This window comes from Medicago sativa, chromosome 4 (assembly GCF_051527215.1).
Source record: "Medicago sativa cultivar Bolivia chromosome 4, Bolivia_mono, whole genome shotgun sequence".
Lineage (NCBI taxonomy): Eukaryota > Viridiplantae > Streptophyta > Magnoliopsida > Fabales > Fabaceae > Medicago > Medicago sativa.
Window position 1 is genome coordinate 6,536,079 of NC_140752.1, and position 20,265 is coordinate 6,556,343.

The 20,265-nt window shown below is 33.6% G+C and overlaps 2 protein-coding genes across 2 annotated transcripts; one reads left to right on the plus strand and one right to left on the minus strand.

Moving 5' to 3' along the window:
* Positions 1-3,932: 3,932 nt before the first annotated feature.
* On the minus strand, positions 3,933-5,750 carry LOC146925827 (uncharacterized). The gene has a single exon (XM_085701953.1). It carries the CDS (start codon positions 5,190-5,192, stop codon positions 3,933-3,935), a length of 1,260 nt encoding a protein of 419 aa, XP_085558079.1. The 5' UTR covers positions 5,193-5,750.
* Positions 5,751-12,261: 6,511 nt separating this feature from the next.
* On the plus strand, positions 12,262-19,122 carry LOC146925828 (mannosyl-oligosaccharide 1,2-alpha-mannosidase MNS1-like). The gene is made up of 14 exons (XM_085758278.1): positions 12,262-12,755; positions 13,864-13,911; positions 14,273-14,461; positions 14,666-14,778; positions 15,208-15,273; positions 15,404-15,575; positions 16,325-16,414; positions 16,517-16,641; positions 16,787-16,852; positions 17,099-17,207; positions 17,308-17,406; positions 17,849-17,929; positions 18,037-18,207; positions 18,424-19,122. Exons 1-14 carry the CDS (start codon positions 12,591-12,593, stop codon positions 18,661-18,663), a joined length of 1,734 nt encoding a protein of 577 aa, XP_085614404.1. The 5' UTR covers positions 12,262-12,590; the 3' UTR covers positions 18,664-19,122.
* Positions 19,123-20,265: the final 1,143 nt, after the last annotated feature.

A 20,265-nucleotide genomic window follows, 5' to 3' on the forward strand; every position in this document is an offset into this window, starting at 1 on the left:
TTGACATCATCAAAAAGAAGAAAAAGGGTAAAATCCAAAGGGTAAAAAACTTATCTTCTTCTCAATGAGTATTCCATCTTTCACATTATTTTGTACACATGATAAGAGATCATTAATTTTAAATATGTTCTTACAGAAAGCAATAATTTCTTCAAAAATATCCATTTGAATATACTATTTTCATATGTATTAATAAAATTTCATACCAGCATGTATTTATTCTTTAGTATGCATAAACTTTTTTTTTTTTTTTTAAAAATAAGTAGACTATGTTTATTTGAATATGCACTAAATGTCTTTTTCATCCAAAATTCCCAATTCTCTTCTAATTTTATAAAATTGTTCTTTTGCCAAAGGCTTAGTAAAAATATCCGCTAATTGTGAATGAGTATCCACAAAAGTAACTTGAACATCTCCTTTGAGAACATGATCTCTTAGGAAATGATGTCTAATGTCTATGTGTTTGGTTCTGGAATGCATGACTGGATTTTTAGTTAAATTAATAGCACTGGTGTTGTCACATCTTAGGGGAATGCATCCTAAATTTAAACCAAAGTCATGTAATTGTTGTTTTAACCAAAGCACTTGTGCACAACAATTTCCTGCAGCAATATATTCTGCTTCTGCAGTACTTAATGCAACACAAGCTTGTTTTTTACATGACCAAGAAACTAATGCATTACCCAGAATATGACATGTCCCACTAGTACTTTTTCGATCAGTTTTGCATCCCGCATAATCTGAATCAGAATACCCAACCAATTCACATAGACTTCCTTTGGGATACCACAAACCAACATTAGGGGTTCCTTTTAGATATTTCATGATTCTTTTAACAGAAGAGAGATGAGATTCTTTTGGACAAGATTGAAATCGTGCACATAAACAAACACTAAACATAATATCTGGTCTACTTGCAGTATGATAAAGGAGAGAACCAATCATACCTCTATATTTTGTAATGTTTATTGGCTTCCCGGATTCATCTTGATCTACATAAGTGCTTGAACTCATTGGTGTTGCAATCTCCTTGCAATTTTCTATATCGAATCTTTTAAGGAGTTCTTTGCAATATTTTGATTGGTTGATGAAGATACCATCCTTTGATTGCGTTATTTGTAGACCAAGGAAGTAATTAAGTTTTCCCATCATAGACATTTCAAACTCTCCTTGCATCATGTCAGAAAAATCTTTACACAAAGATTCATTAGTGGCACCAAATATAATATCATCAACATAAATTTGCACAAGCAAAGTATGACAATTAATTCTTTTGATAAAAAGAGTAGTATCAACTTTTCCTTTTTCAAAACCTTTTTCACAAAGAAAATTGCTTAATCTGTCATACCATGCTCTTGGTGCTTGTTTTAAGCCATAAAGTGCTTTCTTTAATTTATATACATGAGAAGGATTTTTAAAATCTTCAAAACCCGGAGGTTGTTTAACATAGACTTCTTCATGTATATATCCATTCAAAAATGCACTTTTGACATCCATTTGATATAATTGAAAGTTTAAAGAACATGCATATGCTAAAAGTAATCTTATGGCTTCTAATCTTGCCACTGGTGCAAAAGTTTCATCAAAATCAATACCTTCTTCTTGATTATAGCCTTGTGTAACAAGCCTAGCCTTATTTCTTACAATAATACCATTTTCATCTAATTTATTTTTAAAAATCCATTTTGTTCCAATGATATGTTTATCATTAGGCCTAGGTACTAATTCCCAAACTTGATTTCTTTCAAATTGGTTTAGTTCTTCTTGCATGGCTATAATCCATTGATCATCACTTAAAGCATCATCAATTTTAGAAGGTTCAATTTGAGAAACAAATGCCATATTTAAACATGCATCACGAAGATTAAGTCTAGTAGATACTCCCTTATTGATGTCACCAATGATATTATCAATAGGATGATCTCTATGAGTTTTCCATTCTTGCGGTAGATCATCATGTGATAATTCTTGTTGTACCACTTCATCTTCTTGATGTGTATTGTTTTGTTTGTCTTGTTCATCATTATTGTTGGTTTCTTTTGGTAGACATTCTGCATCATCATCCTCAGAAATAACAACATTTTCCTCCTTGGAGGGATTAGATTCATCAAAAGAAACATGAACTGATTCTTCAATAGTAAGGGTTCTTTTGTTAAAAATTCTATAAGCCTTACTAGTGAGAGAATAACCAAGAAAGATACCCTCATCTGATTTTGCATCAAATTTTCCAAGGTTATCTTTCCCATTGTTTAAAACAAAACACTTACAACCAAAAATATGAAAATAAGAAATATTTGGTTTTCTACCCTTGTAAAGTTCATAAGGAGTTTTCTTTAGAATAGGTCTTACCAAAACACGGTTGCTTACATAACATGCCGTGCTTACCGCATCAGCCCAAAAATATTTAGGCAAGTTTGTCTCGTTTAGCATGGTTCTTGCAAGTTCCTCCAATGATCTGTTCTTTCTTTCAACCACACCATTCTGTTGTGGTGTTCTTGGTGCCGAAAAATTATGGGAGATTCCTTGATCGTCACAAAATTCATTAAAAGAAGCATTTTGAAATTCTCCACCATGATCACTTCGAATTGATGCAATCTTCAATGATTTCTCATTTTGTACCAACTTTGCAAATTTCTTAAAGGCTTTAAAAGCATCATATTTATTTGCAAGAAATAAAGTCCAAGTATATCTAGAATAATCATCAACAATAACCAAGGCAAAATAGTTTCCTCCAAAACTTCTAGTTCTTGAAGGACCAAAAAGATCCATATGAATTAATTCAAGAGGTCTAGATGTTGAGACTATATGCTTTGGTTTGAAAGAAACTTTTGTTTGCTTACCTTTCTGACAAGCATCGCATAATTTATCTTTAATAAACTTAATCTTAGGCAATCCAACAACAAGATCATGTTTTACTAATTTATTTAAATGATCCATGTGAATGTGTGCAATTCTTTTATGCCACAACCATGCATCATTGTTGTTGTTTACCACAAGACATTTAAGTTTTAAAGATGAATCATCCAATGAAATCATAAAAATGTTATTATATCTTTTTCCAACCATTTTGATTTCATGTGATGCTTCGTCTTCAACAATACAAGAGTCTTTATTGAAAATAATTTGAAGACCTTTGTCACATAATTGACTAATACTTAGTAAATTATGCTTAAGGCCTTCAACATAAAGAACATTATCAATAGTTATGGAAGGAGGCATACCAATTTTACCTACTCCAAGAATTTTACCTTTGTTGTTGTCTCCATAAGTGACATGACCTTTTGATTTTAGGGTTAAACTTGAGAATCTTGTTATGTCACCCGTCATATGCTTTGAACAACCACTATCAAGATACCACATGTTGTTTGTTGTGGTTTTCAAGCATCCCTACAAAATAAAAAATTTAAGTCTTGTTAGGTACCCATTGTGATTTGGGTCCTTGTTTGTTAATACCTTTCTTTACCCAAATAAACTCACCATAAGGAACACCAAAGTTTCTTATGTAGCAAGTATTTGGAGTATGCCCTTTTATGTTGCAATAAAAACATGTTAAATTAAGAACATGATGTGAACCAAAATTATTTCCTTGGGAGAAATTATTCTTAGCATTTGAATTATTTTTCTTAAAAGAATTGTTAGAATAATTTGTTCTTTTAGAATTAAATTTTTGATTCACATTCTTGGAAGAATTAACAATATGCATTTTCTTGGTTTCTATGTTGTTGGAATTTGCACTTGCTTTAACAAAGACCGTTTTATTGGTGTTTGGTTTATCAAATTTAGAAAAACCAAGCCCGGTTTTGTTGTTTGAATATCTTTGTCGGCTGAGCACATCTTCCAAACTGTTGTGACCTTTTTCAAAATTTTTGATTACTTGATTTAATTCAGAAATTGTTGTTTCATGTTCTTTACATTTATTACATGAAGAACCTTTAACCCTTTCTAATTCTTTCTTGTGCATCAAAAGCTTTTCTTTCTAGAGTTACATTTTGTTTCTTTTGCTTTGCACAAGTTTTAGAAAGATTAATGAATTCTTCAAACAATTCATCAAATGCATTTTGTAATTCTTCATAAGAAGGTTTAAAATTTAATTCAGAATCACTTACCTCTTGTTCATCATCGGAGTGGTGTGACGCCATTAATGTTAAATTTGCATATTCATCATCCTCTGATTCTGAAGATGAACTTATATCATTGTCATCCCATGCAATGTAGGCCCTTCTTGGCTTGAATTCTTTCTTTCCTTTATGGCTACTTTTCCTTGCAAGAGTTGGACAGTCTGCCTTCATATGCCCCTCTTTTCCACATTCGAAGCATGTGAAACTCTGACTTGATGTAGAAACATCATTCTTCTTGTGAAATTTTCTTTTATTTCCAAATTTAAATTTTTTATCCTTTTTAAGGAATTTTCCTAATTTTTTCACAAGAAGAGTAATATTCTCATCTTCATCAGAACTTTCATCTTGTTGAAGAACATTCGACTCTGCCTTCAAGGATATATTCTTGTGTTTCTTTACACCTTCTTCATGTTGTTCTAGTCTTGCAAGTTCAATTTCATGCTCTTGTAATTTTCCAAAAAGTGCCGCCAACGACATATTTGAAAGACTTTTCTTTTCAGATATGGCTGTTACTTTTGGTTGCCATTCCCTTGTTAGTGACCTGAGAATCTTCAAGTTTATTTCATTGTTGGACAAGGTTTTCCCAAGGGCTGCAAGATGATTGATAAGATGTGAAAATCTCTTCTGCATGTCTAGAATCTTTTCTCCTGGTTGCATTCTAAACATCTCGTACTCTTGAGAGAGGGTATTCAATCTGGAACGTTTTACTTCTTCTGTTCCTTCATGTGTTGTTTCCAAAGTGTCCCAGATTTCTTTGGCTGTTTTGCAGTTAGAAATTCTGAAAAACTCATCCATCCCAAGAGAGGATTGAAGAATGTTCTTTGCCTTTTTGTCAAATAACACTTTTTTTCGGTCATCATCGTCCCATGATGTTTGTGGTTTGATACCAGTCACACCATTCACAGTTGTAGTGGGAACATAAGGACCATTCTGGACAGCACCCCAAATTTCTTCACCTTGGGCTTCTAGATACGTTGTCATCCTAATTTTCCAGAAATCATAATGATCTCCGGTGAAACATGGTGGTCGGTTTGAATTAGGACCTTCTGCTAGAAACGGTTTAGCGGAAGCCATTTTCTGGATCAAAGAAGCAAGTTATCTTTACTCTTGCTCTGATGCCAATTGTAAGTTCAAATTGTAACCTAAGAGGGGGGGTGAATTAGGTTTCTAGCAATATTGGTCAATTTTTTTAGAGTTTCGCGTTGTTGATTATTTTTCCGGTAAATAATGATGAAGGTATGAATGCGGAAAAATAAAAGAGTAAGGGAAGAAGAAAAGACACAAGAGAATTTATAGTGGTTCCCCTCTAAACCTTAGGGTCAGTCCACTCCCTTCACACCCCGCGAAGGAATTCACTATGTAAAGAATCTTTGTTACAAAGCAACCTTAATCCCAAGGCCCCCTAACAATATTTCTCTACACACCAAGATAGCACCCCACTATCTTTTACAATGATTTCACCAACAATGGTGAGAAGCTTTTTACAAAGGCAATTGAAGAATAATGAATGTATGGCTGTTATGCTTTGATCAATATCACATTAACAGTAAGAACTTAGTGCTCAGAAAACTTCTTTATGAATGTTAAAAATGTGGACAAAGTTTTCAAAGCAAGATGGTGAAAGTTTGATAAATCAAGAGATATTGAATATGACAATCGAGATTGAAAGTTGTAGTAATAATGTTAAGTAATTTGTTTTGATTCTCAATTGAATTTATAGAGGCTAAAAAGATGTTTATGAATCAATGCTACTTTTCAAAAAAATAATTGTTGCCAATTCTTTTACAAAAATGGCCGTTGTAAAATTTAAAAGGTGGCCGTTGGAAAATTCAAAGTGCTAGAATATTCTTTCTTTAAAAAAAAAAACCAACGTTCACAAAAATAAATACAAGCCAATGTATAAATTCTTTCTCTAAAATATTTTTAGAAAATATTGATTCCCCATAATCAGTTATGCAATGGAAAACAATGCATAATAGATTTATATTCATTTCTTAAAGAATTATGAATGCATGCTAAAAATATTTTATTAAATATGCAATTATCAAAATCAAGTCTTGTTTTTCATATAAAAATATTTTAATGTAAAATCTTATTTAAATGGAAAAACATTGTGAGTGTGTGATTTATTTTCATGAAAGCTTTAGCATTGTTTCATATGAGAACTTAGAAAAAATGTTTGTAATTATTTTCTGAGCATTCTAAGTCTTGTTAAATGTTAAGAATGATAGTGTCAAAGATAAGAACCATACTTACAAAAATATAACAATGAAGCCTAAGTCCCATTATCTTCATTCTTCAACTTGAGCCTCCATATAGTTTTTCTTCTCTTGTGATGTGAGTTTGTTATCATCAAAACCCAGCCAAGTCTAAGAAGGAAATCTTCTTCACACAGAAGCTGCCTCATCAGAAGCCATTTCACCAGAAGCTGAATATCAACTGGATTTGCAAAGAATCAAGAATTGAAGAATTATCAATGCAAAAGCTGTCGATTGGATTCGAAAACACAAACAAAGGATTAGTGGAGTTTGCAACGGTCATTTCAAAGGTGTTTGAAGGCGTGTGTTTGCAATTTGGACGAAAGCGTTGACATTGTACTTTGTACGAATTGTACAACCACGTTCTCCACTACTCTGTTTTGTGTCCGCGCTACAGGACAAGAAAACAGCTCCAGAATACGGTTTCGCCTGCATATATGTTCCTTTGGATAAGGAATGGATTTCAAATTTGTTCTTCCTAGGACAACAACCAAATCAGGCAAAAGATCATTGGTGAAAGATCAAGCTTCAACAACGACTCTTTGGTGTGCTGGCAATTTCACAACGTCTCTTTTACCCCTCTATATAAAGGAGTGAAGACCTAGAGAATTGGTAATGCAAGAACGCTGAACGAAAGACTCACAAGATTTTCACAAGTACCAAACCTCTGCTGAAATTGTTCTGCATTCACTTAGAATTTCTGTGTCTCAAAGTCATATCTTAGAAATTCTTAAGTCCATTGAGTCTGTATCTGATTCGTATTGTGAGCACCTCTGATTGTATATCAAGTGTTCAACCTTAAACAATTTTCTGTGTAATTTTGTTTAGTTAGGAAGTCTCTTGCAGTTGTGCTTGAGCAGGAAGTCTCTTGATTGTGTTCTTGAGCAAAGGAAGTCTCTTGCTTGTGTGCTTGAGCATTGGAAGTCTCTTGCTTGTGTGCTTGAGCATTTGTAATCAGATATTACTCATAGTGAAATCTCCTTGGAAGTGCAAGAGGGACTGGACTACTTCCGGATTGTGGAAGGAACCAGTATAATTGCTTTGTGTCGTTCTTCTTCTCTCTCTCTGTTTTATTCCGCTGCATTTAGATTCTGATTATCACTTCAGAAGCTGTCTCGCTTAGCTTCTGATCAGTGTATTCAGTTTTTAGGAGAAACGAAGAATTTTTCTAAAACACAATTCAACCCCCCTTCTTGTGTTTTTCTCACCTTCAAAACATGCCTTAAAGCTACTTAAAGGCTTATAACAACAAAGCCTATTACAGGACTGACATATAGAGAAAAAAAGTTTCTATTTTTAATGTATGCAATTATTTTAATATAAAAAACACATTTGAATAGAAATGTATTAATAGGTCAGTCTATCAGGCTTTTCTAGAAGCCTAAGCCTAAACCTCTTTACTAAACATGCTTTGTCAGGCCATAGCAGGCCAGGTCGTAGGCCCCTGTAGGCCGACCGAGCCTATTCCCAACCCTAGTGATGATCGGATTAGGCAAGTGCACCAAATCGTTTACCAAGTAATAAAGTGATACATATAGTATCGTATCCACAAGGATTGTTGTTTCGTCTAAACAATTCGCATTACTTATTTGGGAACAAAATAAAATAAATAAGATGAGGGTTTAGAAATTTGCAATTTTTATCTGTTTGCAACAGAGCAAGTTTACTTGTTCGATTGCAAAGTGTTAGCGGCGGTTAAGATTCTTTAAATCCCCTCCATTCATTTGTTGGAATTAATTAACAGTCAAGTCACATTCAATTTTTCTAAGTAGACTGTCTAAGTAATGAGTTCTTCGAGACGTGATAACCTAATCGGTTTGTCAAGTTTCACCTGCTGGTGGCATGATGGTCCTTATATGCAAGGTCTTACTCTCTCGGTTGATTTCAGTTTATCCATCTGTCTGTTGAGTTACACTTGTTAGTTACACGGTGATCCTTACGTGTGAGGTCTTACTCCCTCATGGGTAATTGAAACATAGACTTAAATTGGCGTTCTTAAATTTCCAAAGATATGGTGACTAGTGTTCCTAAAGGTTTTCCCATCTATGAATCTTAGAAGTACATATAACACTTTCCCTCCCGGCAGTTCTACAAATGGGCAGGCCTATCAGCGTATACCTTACAAAGGTGCGAGGAGAATGAAGTTATTGGGATTATTTAAATCGTGAAGTCACTTGTTTCCTTAATTACTAACTAGTTACTACCTGATTTCAGCAAATTTTAATCAATATTAATTATGTCACCTCCTAAGTACTTACTATCAGGGTACATTCGCTTTCGGTTTGTTTCGCTAGTTACTAACTAATTACTTCCTGTTTATAGACAAATATAAATATGAAGATATAAATATCAATATTAGGTCATGTCACTACCTAAGCGCCTAAATCAGGGTTATTCTCCAAAGGGGACAAATCTTACGCACTACAGTAAAACTAAATAGCGAACAAAAAATAACTGAATAAACAATTTTAAATTAAATAATTATCCAACAAATAAAATAGAGGTTCATCTTAGAACCCTAGCCTAAAAAGATTTAGTTACTCATGGTAACTAAAGACAAACTACAAAAGAAAGAAAACATACCCTAGGGAAACTTGAAGTGAGGAGAGAGAAACTCCTCATTGGAAGTTCATAGTGTTTGTCTTCCTCTTGAATCACTTCGTTTATGGGGAGAGTTTTCACCTAAAGTTGGGCCAAAAAACCAGACTTTTTCCCACTAAAAAGTAGCAAAAAGCAGTTTTGGTCCGTTTTTGGCCATGCTCTAGGCGCATGTGAGAGAGCATTTTCATGCTCTAGGCACCTAGGTCATGCTCTATGCACATGGTTCATGCTCGGGGAGCATGTGAGTGCGTCCCGATGTCTGAATCTCTGTTTTTTCGTCCTTTTGGGTATTTGCTTCCATTTTAGATGTCTTGGGACCTAGGAACATAATTTCTCACTCTGTAACGTCTTCCAAGGCCTCTTGAATCTTCATTCTTGATATTCCCAAAGTCTTCACTAATCTTCAGATGTCTTTATTTGCATATTTGCATGATTTCTTCATGAATTACATAAAAAAACACCATAGAATTGCTATGTTTCAGGAAGAATAGAATTATAGACTCAAATATAAAAAAAACATTACAAATGTCCCAAAATCATAGACAATTGTTTTAATACTCCTGTGTTATGCTGGTAAAACATACTGAAATTGACTGAAAAACATGTTAAAAATAACGTTGGATGACCTGTCATCACCTAATTAGGTCATATGGAGCGTCTATTTTGTTTACCAGGTCATATGGAGCGTATATTTTGTTTATTTTACTCCTTAAATTCATAATAATAATAATAATAATAATAATAATAATAATAATAATAATAATAATAATAATAATAATAATAATATTTTAATTTTATTTCTCTTCAATATATACGTTAATTCATACTACCTCCGTTCCTTTTTAAGTGTCACTTTTTAACATTTTACACAAACCAAGACACTTAATAAATGTTATTTTTTCTTATACAATAATCTATACTTTTACTATAATAGCCTTAGTCATTTAATATCTTATTTCATATATTTCTCTCTCCACAATAAATAACTAAGGGTAATGTTGGTAAAACAACATTTATTGTTGCATTGAACTTTGAGAGTGACAGTTAAATAGGAACAAAAAATTTCTCCAAAAGTGACACTTAAAAAGGAACGGAGGGAGTATTTGGTTGCTCATTATATTTTTTATGTTTGTTTTTATTTGATAATGTTTGAAAATGACAACATATATTAAATAAGGGAAATGTTAATCAGTGTCTCATTGACATTAGTTAAGACCTTTAAAGGGTAACTTATCATGAAAATATGTGTAATCAATGCATCGAGAATCGAAATATTTGATTTTTTTATAAAATAATTTCTTCTTTTGGAATCCTTAAAGAGTGCCCCGGAGGCACTCGTTAACAAGACCCATTAAATAAAGTTTATAAAACATTGTTCATCGGTCAAACTACAATTGTGATCTCAAAGAAGATTCGTACTCTATCGATTAAGTTTATAAAGTCAAACTCTCATCATTGAGGTGACACCTCTTAAACAAAAAATATATTAATATAAAAAGCCACATATCTTAATACAACAGAACACACAAACACACACTTAGAGACTATACAGTATTACAATTAACCTTATAATTTATACTAAATTTTATTTTATTTTATGCAAACTTATTCATAAAATAACTTAAATATACACTAATGTTGTGTATTTTAAGATAAAGAAGTAATAGCTTAAAATAAAAATGAAATTCAAAGGTTGGGGGGGGGGGGGGGGGGCGCAAAAACCCAAGTCATTAAATCCAGAGACCCTAATGGGTAAAACAGACCATAATAAAATACACAATTGTTGTGTATAGCTTAAAATAAAAATGAAATCCAAAGGTTGGGTTGGGGGGGGGGGGGGGGGGGGGGCGCAAAAACCCAAGTAATTAAATCCAGAGACCCTAATGGGTAAAACAGACCATAATAAAATACACAATTGTTGTGTATAGCTTAAAATAAAAATGAAATCCAAAGGTTGGGTTGGGGGGGGGGGGGCGCAAAAACCCAAGTCATTAAATCCAGAGACCCTAATGGCTAAAACATACCATAATAAAATACACAGAAGTGAAACAAACCATAACGAGTAATAAACAGACAATCCTGTAGAAAATAGAACCTGAAGCAACCGAGCATACATCATGAGCACAACCCATCAAACTTGCGAACAAGTGTGAAACTAGATTACAATCACCAAACAAAAGACGAACCCAAACAAACCTGAACCCATATCTTGAAAACTATAAAATGAACCCGTCCGCCAACATGGAAGCAGATCCACTAACTAACAACTCATTACAAACGAAAACGACAACAAGCATCAACAACCATCAAATGAATTGGAATACAAAAAACATCCAAAGTGCTAAGCCAGAGCCTTTTTAAGCCAAAGTGTCTGAAGCCAGTTTGAAGGAAGGAACCCAATAATTGCAGTAAGGAATTGTACAAGATAGATGACGTAAATCATCCAAATCGTAAATCTTACAATCTTAGAAACCCAAATCCCACCTAAGATGTTAGCGTGGGCTACATAGATGCAAATGCTTCACTTTAAATCCTTGACGAGTTATGACATATTCCAAACCGACCAAAACCTAGTTCCACAAAACAAACCAAAATGAGATCCAAAAAAGGATAGATTGAACCAGATGAATGAGCAAAAGCGTGGAGAGCAACCCTTAGAAGGGTGAAGAATAACATCGAACCCAAATTCAAAAAACAACACATCTGAAAATGCCACGACGTTACTAGATATACCACACCTAGAAACATGAATAAATAGTCAAACACTAAACTCATTCATGTTTTCGCAAAAACAAAATGCGAAACAAGCAACAAATACAAATGCAATTGAGAGCCACTAGAGCAAGATTAAGAAATGATGATGTCGACGATGAGACATCGCCGTATCATCACGCGGCGTTGAGCAATCCTAGGGTTTGATGTTGATCGCATCATGATGAAGGCAGTGAAGTGGTTGAGTAAATTAACTTTCAATTTAATTTAGGCTTAATAGCAGTTTTAGCCCCCTAACTTTCCCAAAGTTGCGATTTTGGCCCCCTAAGAAAAAAAACTACAAAACCGCCCCCTAATTTAATTGTAGTTTTTTCTTCTTCTTAAAGGGCCAAAATCGCAACTTTGAAAAAGTTAGGGGTTTAAAACTGCTATTAAACTTTTAATTTAATATAATATATTTTTTTTATTAAATATGTTAATTCCTATAGTTTGAGTAAAAAAAAAGGAAAAAAAGTAAAATTTGTTGAATATTCTTGGATGAAATGAAATGAAATTGTGTTGAAATCGAATTCAACATGAGCACCATTCCGTAGAAAACCAAAGTCAAGTCTTCTTCTTCGTTTCATAGATGCTTCGCATTTGAGTTTTCATCATCTTCTTCAATTTCGAAGCCACTCCTTTTGGATTGGCTTCGTTGTCACCTTTCATTTCCTACCAATTTTTTATTCTAGAAATCAATATAAAATTCAAAAACCCTTCATCAGACAAACAAATTCGTAGATTACAAGGCAAATTAACAAGATCTTCTTCAATTTCCCTTGTCTTTAAGGTTGTTTGGTTCTGCAACAACAACGTTGTTGTAAATTCGAATAATTCGAAGGATTTTATAGATCTTTGTAAAATGGCGAGAGGGAGTAGATCAGTGAGTAGTAGTAGCAGTAAATGGAAATACTGTAATCCAGCTTATTACTTGAAGCGTCCAAAGCGTCTTGCTATGCTTTTCATCGTTTTTGTTTCTGTTTCTTTTGTTGTTTGGGATCGTCAAACTTTAGTCAGAGAATACCAGGTATGTATTTCTTCATTTGTTTGTGGATCTCATTCTTTTGTTTTGTTTTGTTTCAATTCTGTGTTTGGAGATCATGATTATATTGTATTATATAACACTGACACTTCTGATTGAAGGCGTGTTTTGTGTTGCGTCTGACACCTGTTAGAGCCCTTAGTTTATGGGTGCTTCTTAGATAAAATAGGTTTATGATTTTTCACTTAAGAAGAGTGTTGTTAAATAGAGGCTATGATGGCGTTATCGAGATATAGTGTAGTGAAATTTTACTAACTTGATATTGTTCTGTGATACGATGTTTGATATTAAATGTTGTCGAATAGTGGCTGTGTAGCTTTGTTGCGTAGCGGGATTTGAATGAACTGCTATATTCTGCAATCCGCGAATGATAATACTGCTTAGGAAGAACTTTTAATAAAATTGTAGATATTTTATGAACCGGTGAATGAGAGAACTTCGAAAAATATTGAGACGCAGAAGCTAATTTTAACTTAGTAGAGAAGGCGTTTTAGTTTTTTTGCCTATGAAGCACCGACACAGACAAGTACACCGGACATGACAGTGATACTGACATGTGAACATCGGTAAAAATTTGAGAACATGTCATAATTGAATCCACATGTGCATTGGCATGTGTCGTACACCAGACACACCTTCAATTTGAAGCGTCGTTGCTACATATTGCAAGATTCATTTAGTATTTCTCTTTCATAAGTACTTCTTGAGAAGGTTAATATAGCTATCATACTTTTGGAGGTTTTTCGTATATGAAAAATTGAGTATGGTGCTGCTGAAATCAGACTATAGGTTGAGAATAGGGTTTATTCCATTTTTAGTCTATTGTACAAGATAATGAGTAGTTGTGAAGTTTTCATGTTTGACTCCTGCCAAACAACCAAATTGGTAGTTATAGAATACTACAACGGTGGGTGCTGATTATTTGGCAAAACTTTGTAGGATATATTGTGGGCGTGATTTTAGTGTATGATTTAGTTTTGTTTTAAGTGTAACTTTATTTTTAGAGGGACGATGAAATTATTTATGATTTTTTTGGCACTTGAATAACTAGGTTAATTTCACTGCCAGTAGATAACTGTTTTTTTAAATACAGGTTGAAGTTGCTGAGCTACATAAAGAAATAACTGACTTGCAAAATTTGGTAAGAAAATATCATATATGCTTAAACTTTTGCTGCTACACGTGTTGTGACTTTAGTTCCTTAAAAACATTCCATTCCATTTCATTTTGCCAATAATTAACAATGAAAAGAAGGAATGAGATGGTCTGCATACATTTGGCACACCTGACACCATTCCTACTTTGTACTGATTGAAAACCTCCGACGTGAATTGTCGTCTGTCAAACAATCTGGTACAAAACTAAATCTCATATTTTCCATTAGCAAGTGAACACTTTCCTTGTGGCTGTGTTACAGGGCAGAGTTCTTATTTGAATGATTGACTTTTGAAACTATTTTTATTATTTTTTCTTTGGGGGCTAAGCAATTGGAATTGTTTCAGTTGGAAGAGTCAAATAAAGTGCACGGTGGCACTGCCAGGAAGCTTGACTTGAAGGGAAAAACTAACAAGTCCACTAAAGAAGTCTTGGATGATCCCATTGATATCCAGAGAAGGGAAAAAGTAAAAGATGCAATGCTTCATGCTTGGAGTTCTTATGAGAAATATGCATGGGGACAAGATGAACTACAGGTATGGTTAATCTTTTATTGCATAATGATCTAATGGAGTGATGTGGTTATTTGGTGACACTTATGTTATACGTTCTAATACTGATTGTATCTTCTTGAATGGTACATGATATAAATTGGTTTGTTTTTAGTATAATAATCAAGCACTTCGCTCGTTAAATTTACACTTTTCTTAATTAATTGTTTTTATTGTTGTTGCTACCAGCCACAGTCAAAAAGTGGTGTCAATAGCTTTGGAGGTCTTGGAGCAACTTTAATCGATTCTCTTGATACACTATACATTATGGGTCTCGATGAACAGTTTCAGAAAGCCCGAGAGTAAGTGTAACCTTTTCCCCTGCATATGAAGACCTGATTGTTATTGTTTTTTTTGCTTCCGTCACACCTCTATATTTGTTTAGAATCATAGTGATCAGGTTGTTTCTAATATTATATTTGGCAAAAGTTCTTGCATATAGAGTAGAAATTTTATTTTATTTTGTTTTATATATTTCTATTTCAATTTTATTGCTGTTCTAGAGGAACATTTCATGGTTATGGTGTTTAACTTGTATGGTTTGATTCTAATACATGTATTTTTTTGTCCTATTTAACTCTTTATTGCTGCGAATTTTCCTAATTCATATATAAAAGTTACATTAACTTGCTTTTATTACTTTCTATATCCGTATATCTAATGTTCAATTGTGATACTCCTAGTTAGGCTTTTATTACATTTCTTTTCATAGTAATACATTATCCTTACAGCTGGGTCGCAAACTCTCTGGATTTTAACAAGGATTATGACGCAAGTGTTTTCGAGACAACCATAAGGTTACTTTATAAGGTTTACATAGCAGTTTAAAGTCCCTTCCAATTAAAAAAGTATAATAAACTTAACTTACGTGGTTGACAACTAATGTTTTTTCTTTTTTTTTGTTGGTCTATTTTCACCACAATCCAGAGTAGTAGGTGGCCTTCTTAGCACATACGATCTTTCAGGCGACAAAATTTTCCTTGACAAAGCTAGAGATATTGCAGATAGATTACTGCCTGCATGGAACACACCTACAGGAATTCCTTATAACATAATCAACTTGTCACAAGGACGTGCACACAATCCTGGATGGACTGGGGTAAGTTTCTACACATGCATTTCAATCTTACTGAACAACGAACACTTAAGATTTAGGATATTGCTTTCATGTTCCATAGGCCTCAATGTTAAGTTAACTACAAGCCATTCTTTACAACTTTTGTGTCCATAGAGATGTGGCTTTTGTGGGTTTACTCCTTGATCTTAACCTTAAAGCTTGGATATTGTGGCTGCAAGTCATCTTTCATGCTTTATGTAACCTTTCGAACAAAATATAGTACTAGCTTGATGACATTGGATCTGCTATTTTGTGGCTTGTTTCGATGTGTTTTTAATAGAAGGCTTTTTTACATGAGCTTCTTCAGTAGTTAAGTAAAAAACATAAAAAAAAAATGTTTAGATGCAACATTCTAGAAGTCTTTTTTTGTGTTTGAAACTTCTCCATGTTTTCATGATTATCTTTTGCTTGGTCTTTTTCTGTTTTCTTTCATAGACATGAAAAAACAATGTAGGGACCTTTCTTGCTAAGTATTGATCAAAGCAATCACCGCTTTCTAATTTTATCCGTGGAAAAATAGCATTTCATCTCCATATTTGTATTAGAGGCATGGATTGGCTAGTTAATTTTGCAAAGATCATTCACATGCCTGATTTTAGTTCTACGGGAGTATGATTAACCAATTTTAACTTTTATACTAGTTTTGGATTCCTGACTCTGGCTGTGTTGGTCACGGATACTTGAGCTGCTTTATTAGAGTTTCTGATTCCTTTTTGTCTTCATTTTTCAAGGGTGAGAGTATTTTGGCAGATTCTGGCACCGAACAACTAGAGTTCATTGCTCTATCTCAAAGGACCGGAGACCCAAAGTATCAGCGGAAGGTTTTTAAATTCAACTCCATATATTCAGTTTTTTTACAGGGAAGGGGGAGGAGTTACATTTTTCTAGCAATGCATCAATTGATTTGCTCCCTGCTTTTTCAGGTTGAGAATGTAATAACAGTGCTTAATAAAACATTCCCTGATGATGGATTACTTCCTATCTATATCAATCCTCATAGTGGAACAACAGGCTACTCTCCTATCACATTTGGCGCCATGGGTGATAGGTATTAACACAATTTAATGACCATCTTTTTACACGATAAAAGCATAACAAACTTCTTTAGTTAGTACTGTCTGGGCATTGTTAACTTCTAATCATCTTATTCTCTGTGTTAATTTGGTCTAACTTGTGAATGACACCAATTGCAGTTTTTATGAATACTTGCTTAAAGTTTGGGTACAAGGGAATAAGACTCCAGCTGTAAAACTTTATAGGTGAGAATAACGCACCACCTACTTCATCATGTTTTATACAATGAGTTCATTCTGTAATCAAATTGTCATTTGAATGATAGTTCCTTGGATCAATGAAAGAATCATGTATTTTTCTATTTCAATTATCATAGTTAAAGACCTTATAATTTTTTATTTTCAAATAAACGTAGAATAGGAAGATAAAGAATTAGCAGTTTGAACTGTTCTTTGACTGATTCTTCCATTTCTTTTTAATCTCTAAAACAGAGATATGTGGGAGAAATCAATGAAAGGTCTGTTAAGTTTGATTCGGAAGTCAACGCCGTCTTCCTTTACTTATATATGTGAGAAGAGTGGAGGATCTCTCACTGACAAAGTATGATTCTGCATTGCAATACTGGTATTGCCGCATTTAATATTTACCATTGATGTATTGGATGAAAGTATAATTTTTTCATTCAACCGAGTACCTGCAGATGGATGAACTAGCATGCTTTGCTCCAGGGATGCTTGCTTTGGGATCATCTGGTTATGGTCCTGATGATTCGCAGAAGTTTATGTCACTTGCGGAAGAGGTATGTTTTAATAGCCATTTGAAAAGCCTTAATGTGCTTGTTCTGTTGACTTACTTGTTTTAGTCTTGACCTATCAATATACAAAAGCCATGTTTGGATAAACAACTTAATTAAGTGCTTATAGTATAAGCACTAACCATGTAAATGCTTTTGTGTTAGCTATTTGCCTATTTCTATAGCAAAAGATAAAATAAAGTCAAATTGTTTCCATTTATAAGCGGTTTTCATAAACTATCACGGAGAGCTTATGAAAATAAGCTGCAAACAACTTATGAACACATCATAAGCTATTTTTATGACCTCTTCCAAACCATCTCACAAGTGTTTATGCCAGTCGATTAGTTCAATTAAGTCAATCCAAACTTACTCTACATGTATTTTATATCAACTTAAGTTTAGCCGTCTTTATGAAGTTGTCATACTCACGAGACTTTATTTGCAGCTTGCTTGGACATGTTATAACTTCTACCAATCAACTCCAACAAAATTAGCTGGAGAGAACTATTTCTTTCATTCTGGGGAGGTTAGTTACTTTTTCTTTTTTTGACAGGAAGGAGGTTAGTTACTTGTTTATTTAAAGATTTGCAATTTGAAAATTGTGTGATCTGAAATTTACTTATGCATTTTAAGGACATGAGTGTGGGCACATCATGGAACATCCTGAGGCCAGAGACAGTTGAGTCACTCTTTTACCTTTGGCGCCTAACCGGCAACAAGACATACCAAGATTGGGGTTGGAATATATTTCAAGCTTTCGAGAAGAACTCTCGCATAGAGTCGGGCTATGTTGGACTAAAGGATGTAAGTACACCTCAATTTCACATTTAATAATGTGTTTGTGTTTGCGTTATTATTGTTTTGTACTCTCTTTGTCCCATATTGAGTGCCATTTCGGCAAAAAAAATGTCTCACAATAAGTGCCACTTTATTTTTTTAATAAATCATTACTCCCAAATTAATACTATGTGCATCACTATTTTTAGCTTCTACATCACATGTTGTTGTCTCACTTCCCAGGTTAACACTGGTGTTAAAGACAACATGATGCAAAGTTTCTTTCTCGCGGAAACACTGAAGTATCTTTATCTTCTCTTTTCGCCTTCTTCGGTCATTCCATTAGATGAATGGGTATTCAACACAGAAGCACACCCTTTGAGGATTGTGACAAGGAACGAAGCGGAACCTGTTAAGAACTCAAATGAGAAGCAAAAATCTTTTCCTAGAATAGGTGGCAGAAAGGAAGGTCGGTCGGGTTAGACATCCGTTCATGCTTGTCTACCATGACTAGTTGATGAACCACTTCAACCAAGATTCAAAGACGAGGAATTTGTTCCATTATGGAGCTTGTAAGATGTCAGAATTCCTTCATTGGGAAGCAATTGTGAAACAGGTTGAGAAATAAGTTCATGTTGCTTCAAATGATGAGTAATATAGGAAATAGAAATAGGTCTTCATATCTTGCAAAATGGGTTTATTCAAGGTGACTTGGCCTTTTTGTTGATGACTGACCCTTTTGGAATTATGACTAAAATAGGTTGTGGCCCTTAATTTTATTGTGGAACCAAATTTTGAGTGCATTTCATACATGATTTATGTAACCGAGGCCTATATATCTGCGCATTCCATAGAATACAGATACTATAAGCATTCAATATCTGAGATATACAAGTAGTGTTTTACTTTGATTGTTATTTTAAAGTGGTTCTTCGTTTTCAACTGTTTTCTATTTGTTTCCTCTGAGATATAAAAGGACTTGCATCGTCTTGTTATCTTATTGTTGAGCTATAATGGTGTGTTCTGGTTCGTGTGCAGGATGTGATAGATTCAAATTTTGAAATCACTGTAGTAGTACATTATATAAGAAAGATTACAGTACACACAATTGTGTACAGTTAAATATAGCATCCTGTAATCTAAAAAAATATGGCTTGCCAAACATATGGACGATTGACATGGATTAGATTAGATCACAAATTCAGTTGTTATTTTAACACATAAATTTGACGTTGAATTTTGACAATTTAAATGACTAACAAAGTTTAAATATGTGGTTAACTATGTCTGGTGGATAATTAGTTAATATAACAAGATGCTATTACCTCAAGAATCTTAGAATTTAGGTAGAACCTAACCTATCTTTACAAAATTGGCTTTTAGGTAATGACTATCTTCATTTATAAATCCATCTTTAGGCCTTATTCCTTTTAATGTGGGACTCTTAACAATTTTGAACGTCATTAATCACAATTTTCTAGTGTTCAAATGTACATATATTCATCAATAATTCAAATTGTGTTAAAATATGTATGTTTTTTGTTCTAGGTATTTAAACATAGATGATATTCATTAACTATCAACCTAACTTTAAACATAGGTTGAACCTAACTTTTCACTATATGTTGGTCATCATGACATCATACCAAGACAAATCTCTTCAGTTGAGTGAACACATAGGTGGCATTTCACATGGGAAAGGTGAATCCTTTCCCACCATGGGAAATGTGATATTTACCATCAGATTAAATAGGTGCACCAATTTTTATTGTGGACTATCTACATCATATTTTTTTTACCTTTATCTTCAACCTTAGTATTAGTATCATGACCGTCATCTTTTGTGAATAATCAGAATTGTTCACCACCTGCTTCTGTTGCAGCTGTTGATTTCGATGGAACTTTGTGGAATTACTAAATTGATTCAAATTGAGGAACTTTTGAGATAAGGAAAAAAAAAGAGGGTCCATGAAGAAGAAGCATATTATGTTGTTAGCGATTAATTGATGGTGTTGTATAGTTTTTATCTAAAAAGATGTTATAATGAAGCATATGTTTGCAATATAGTCATGGACGTGTAACAAA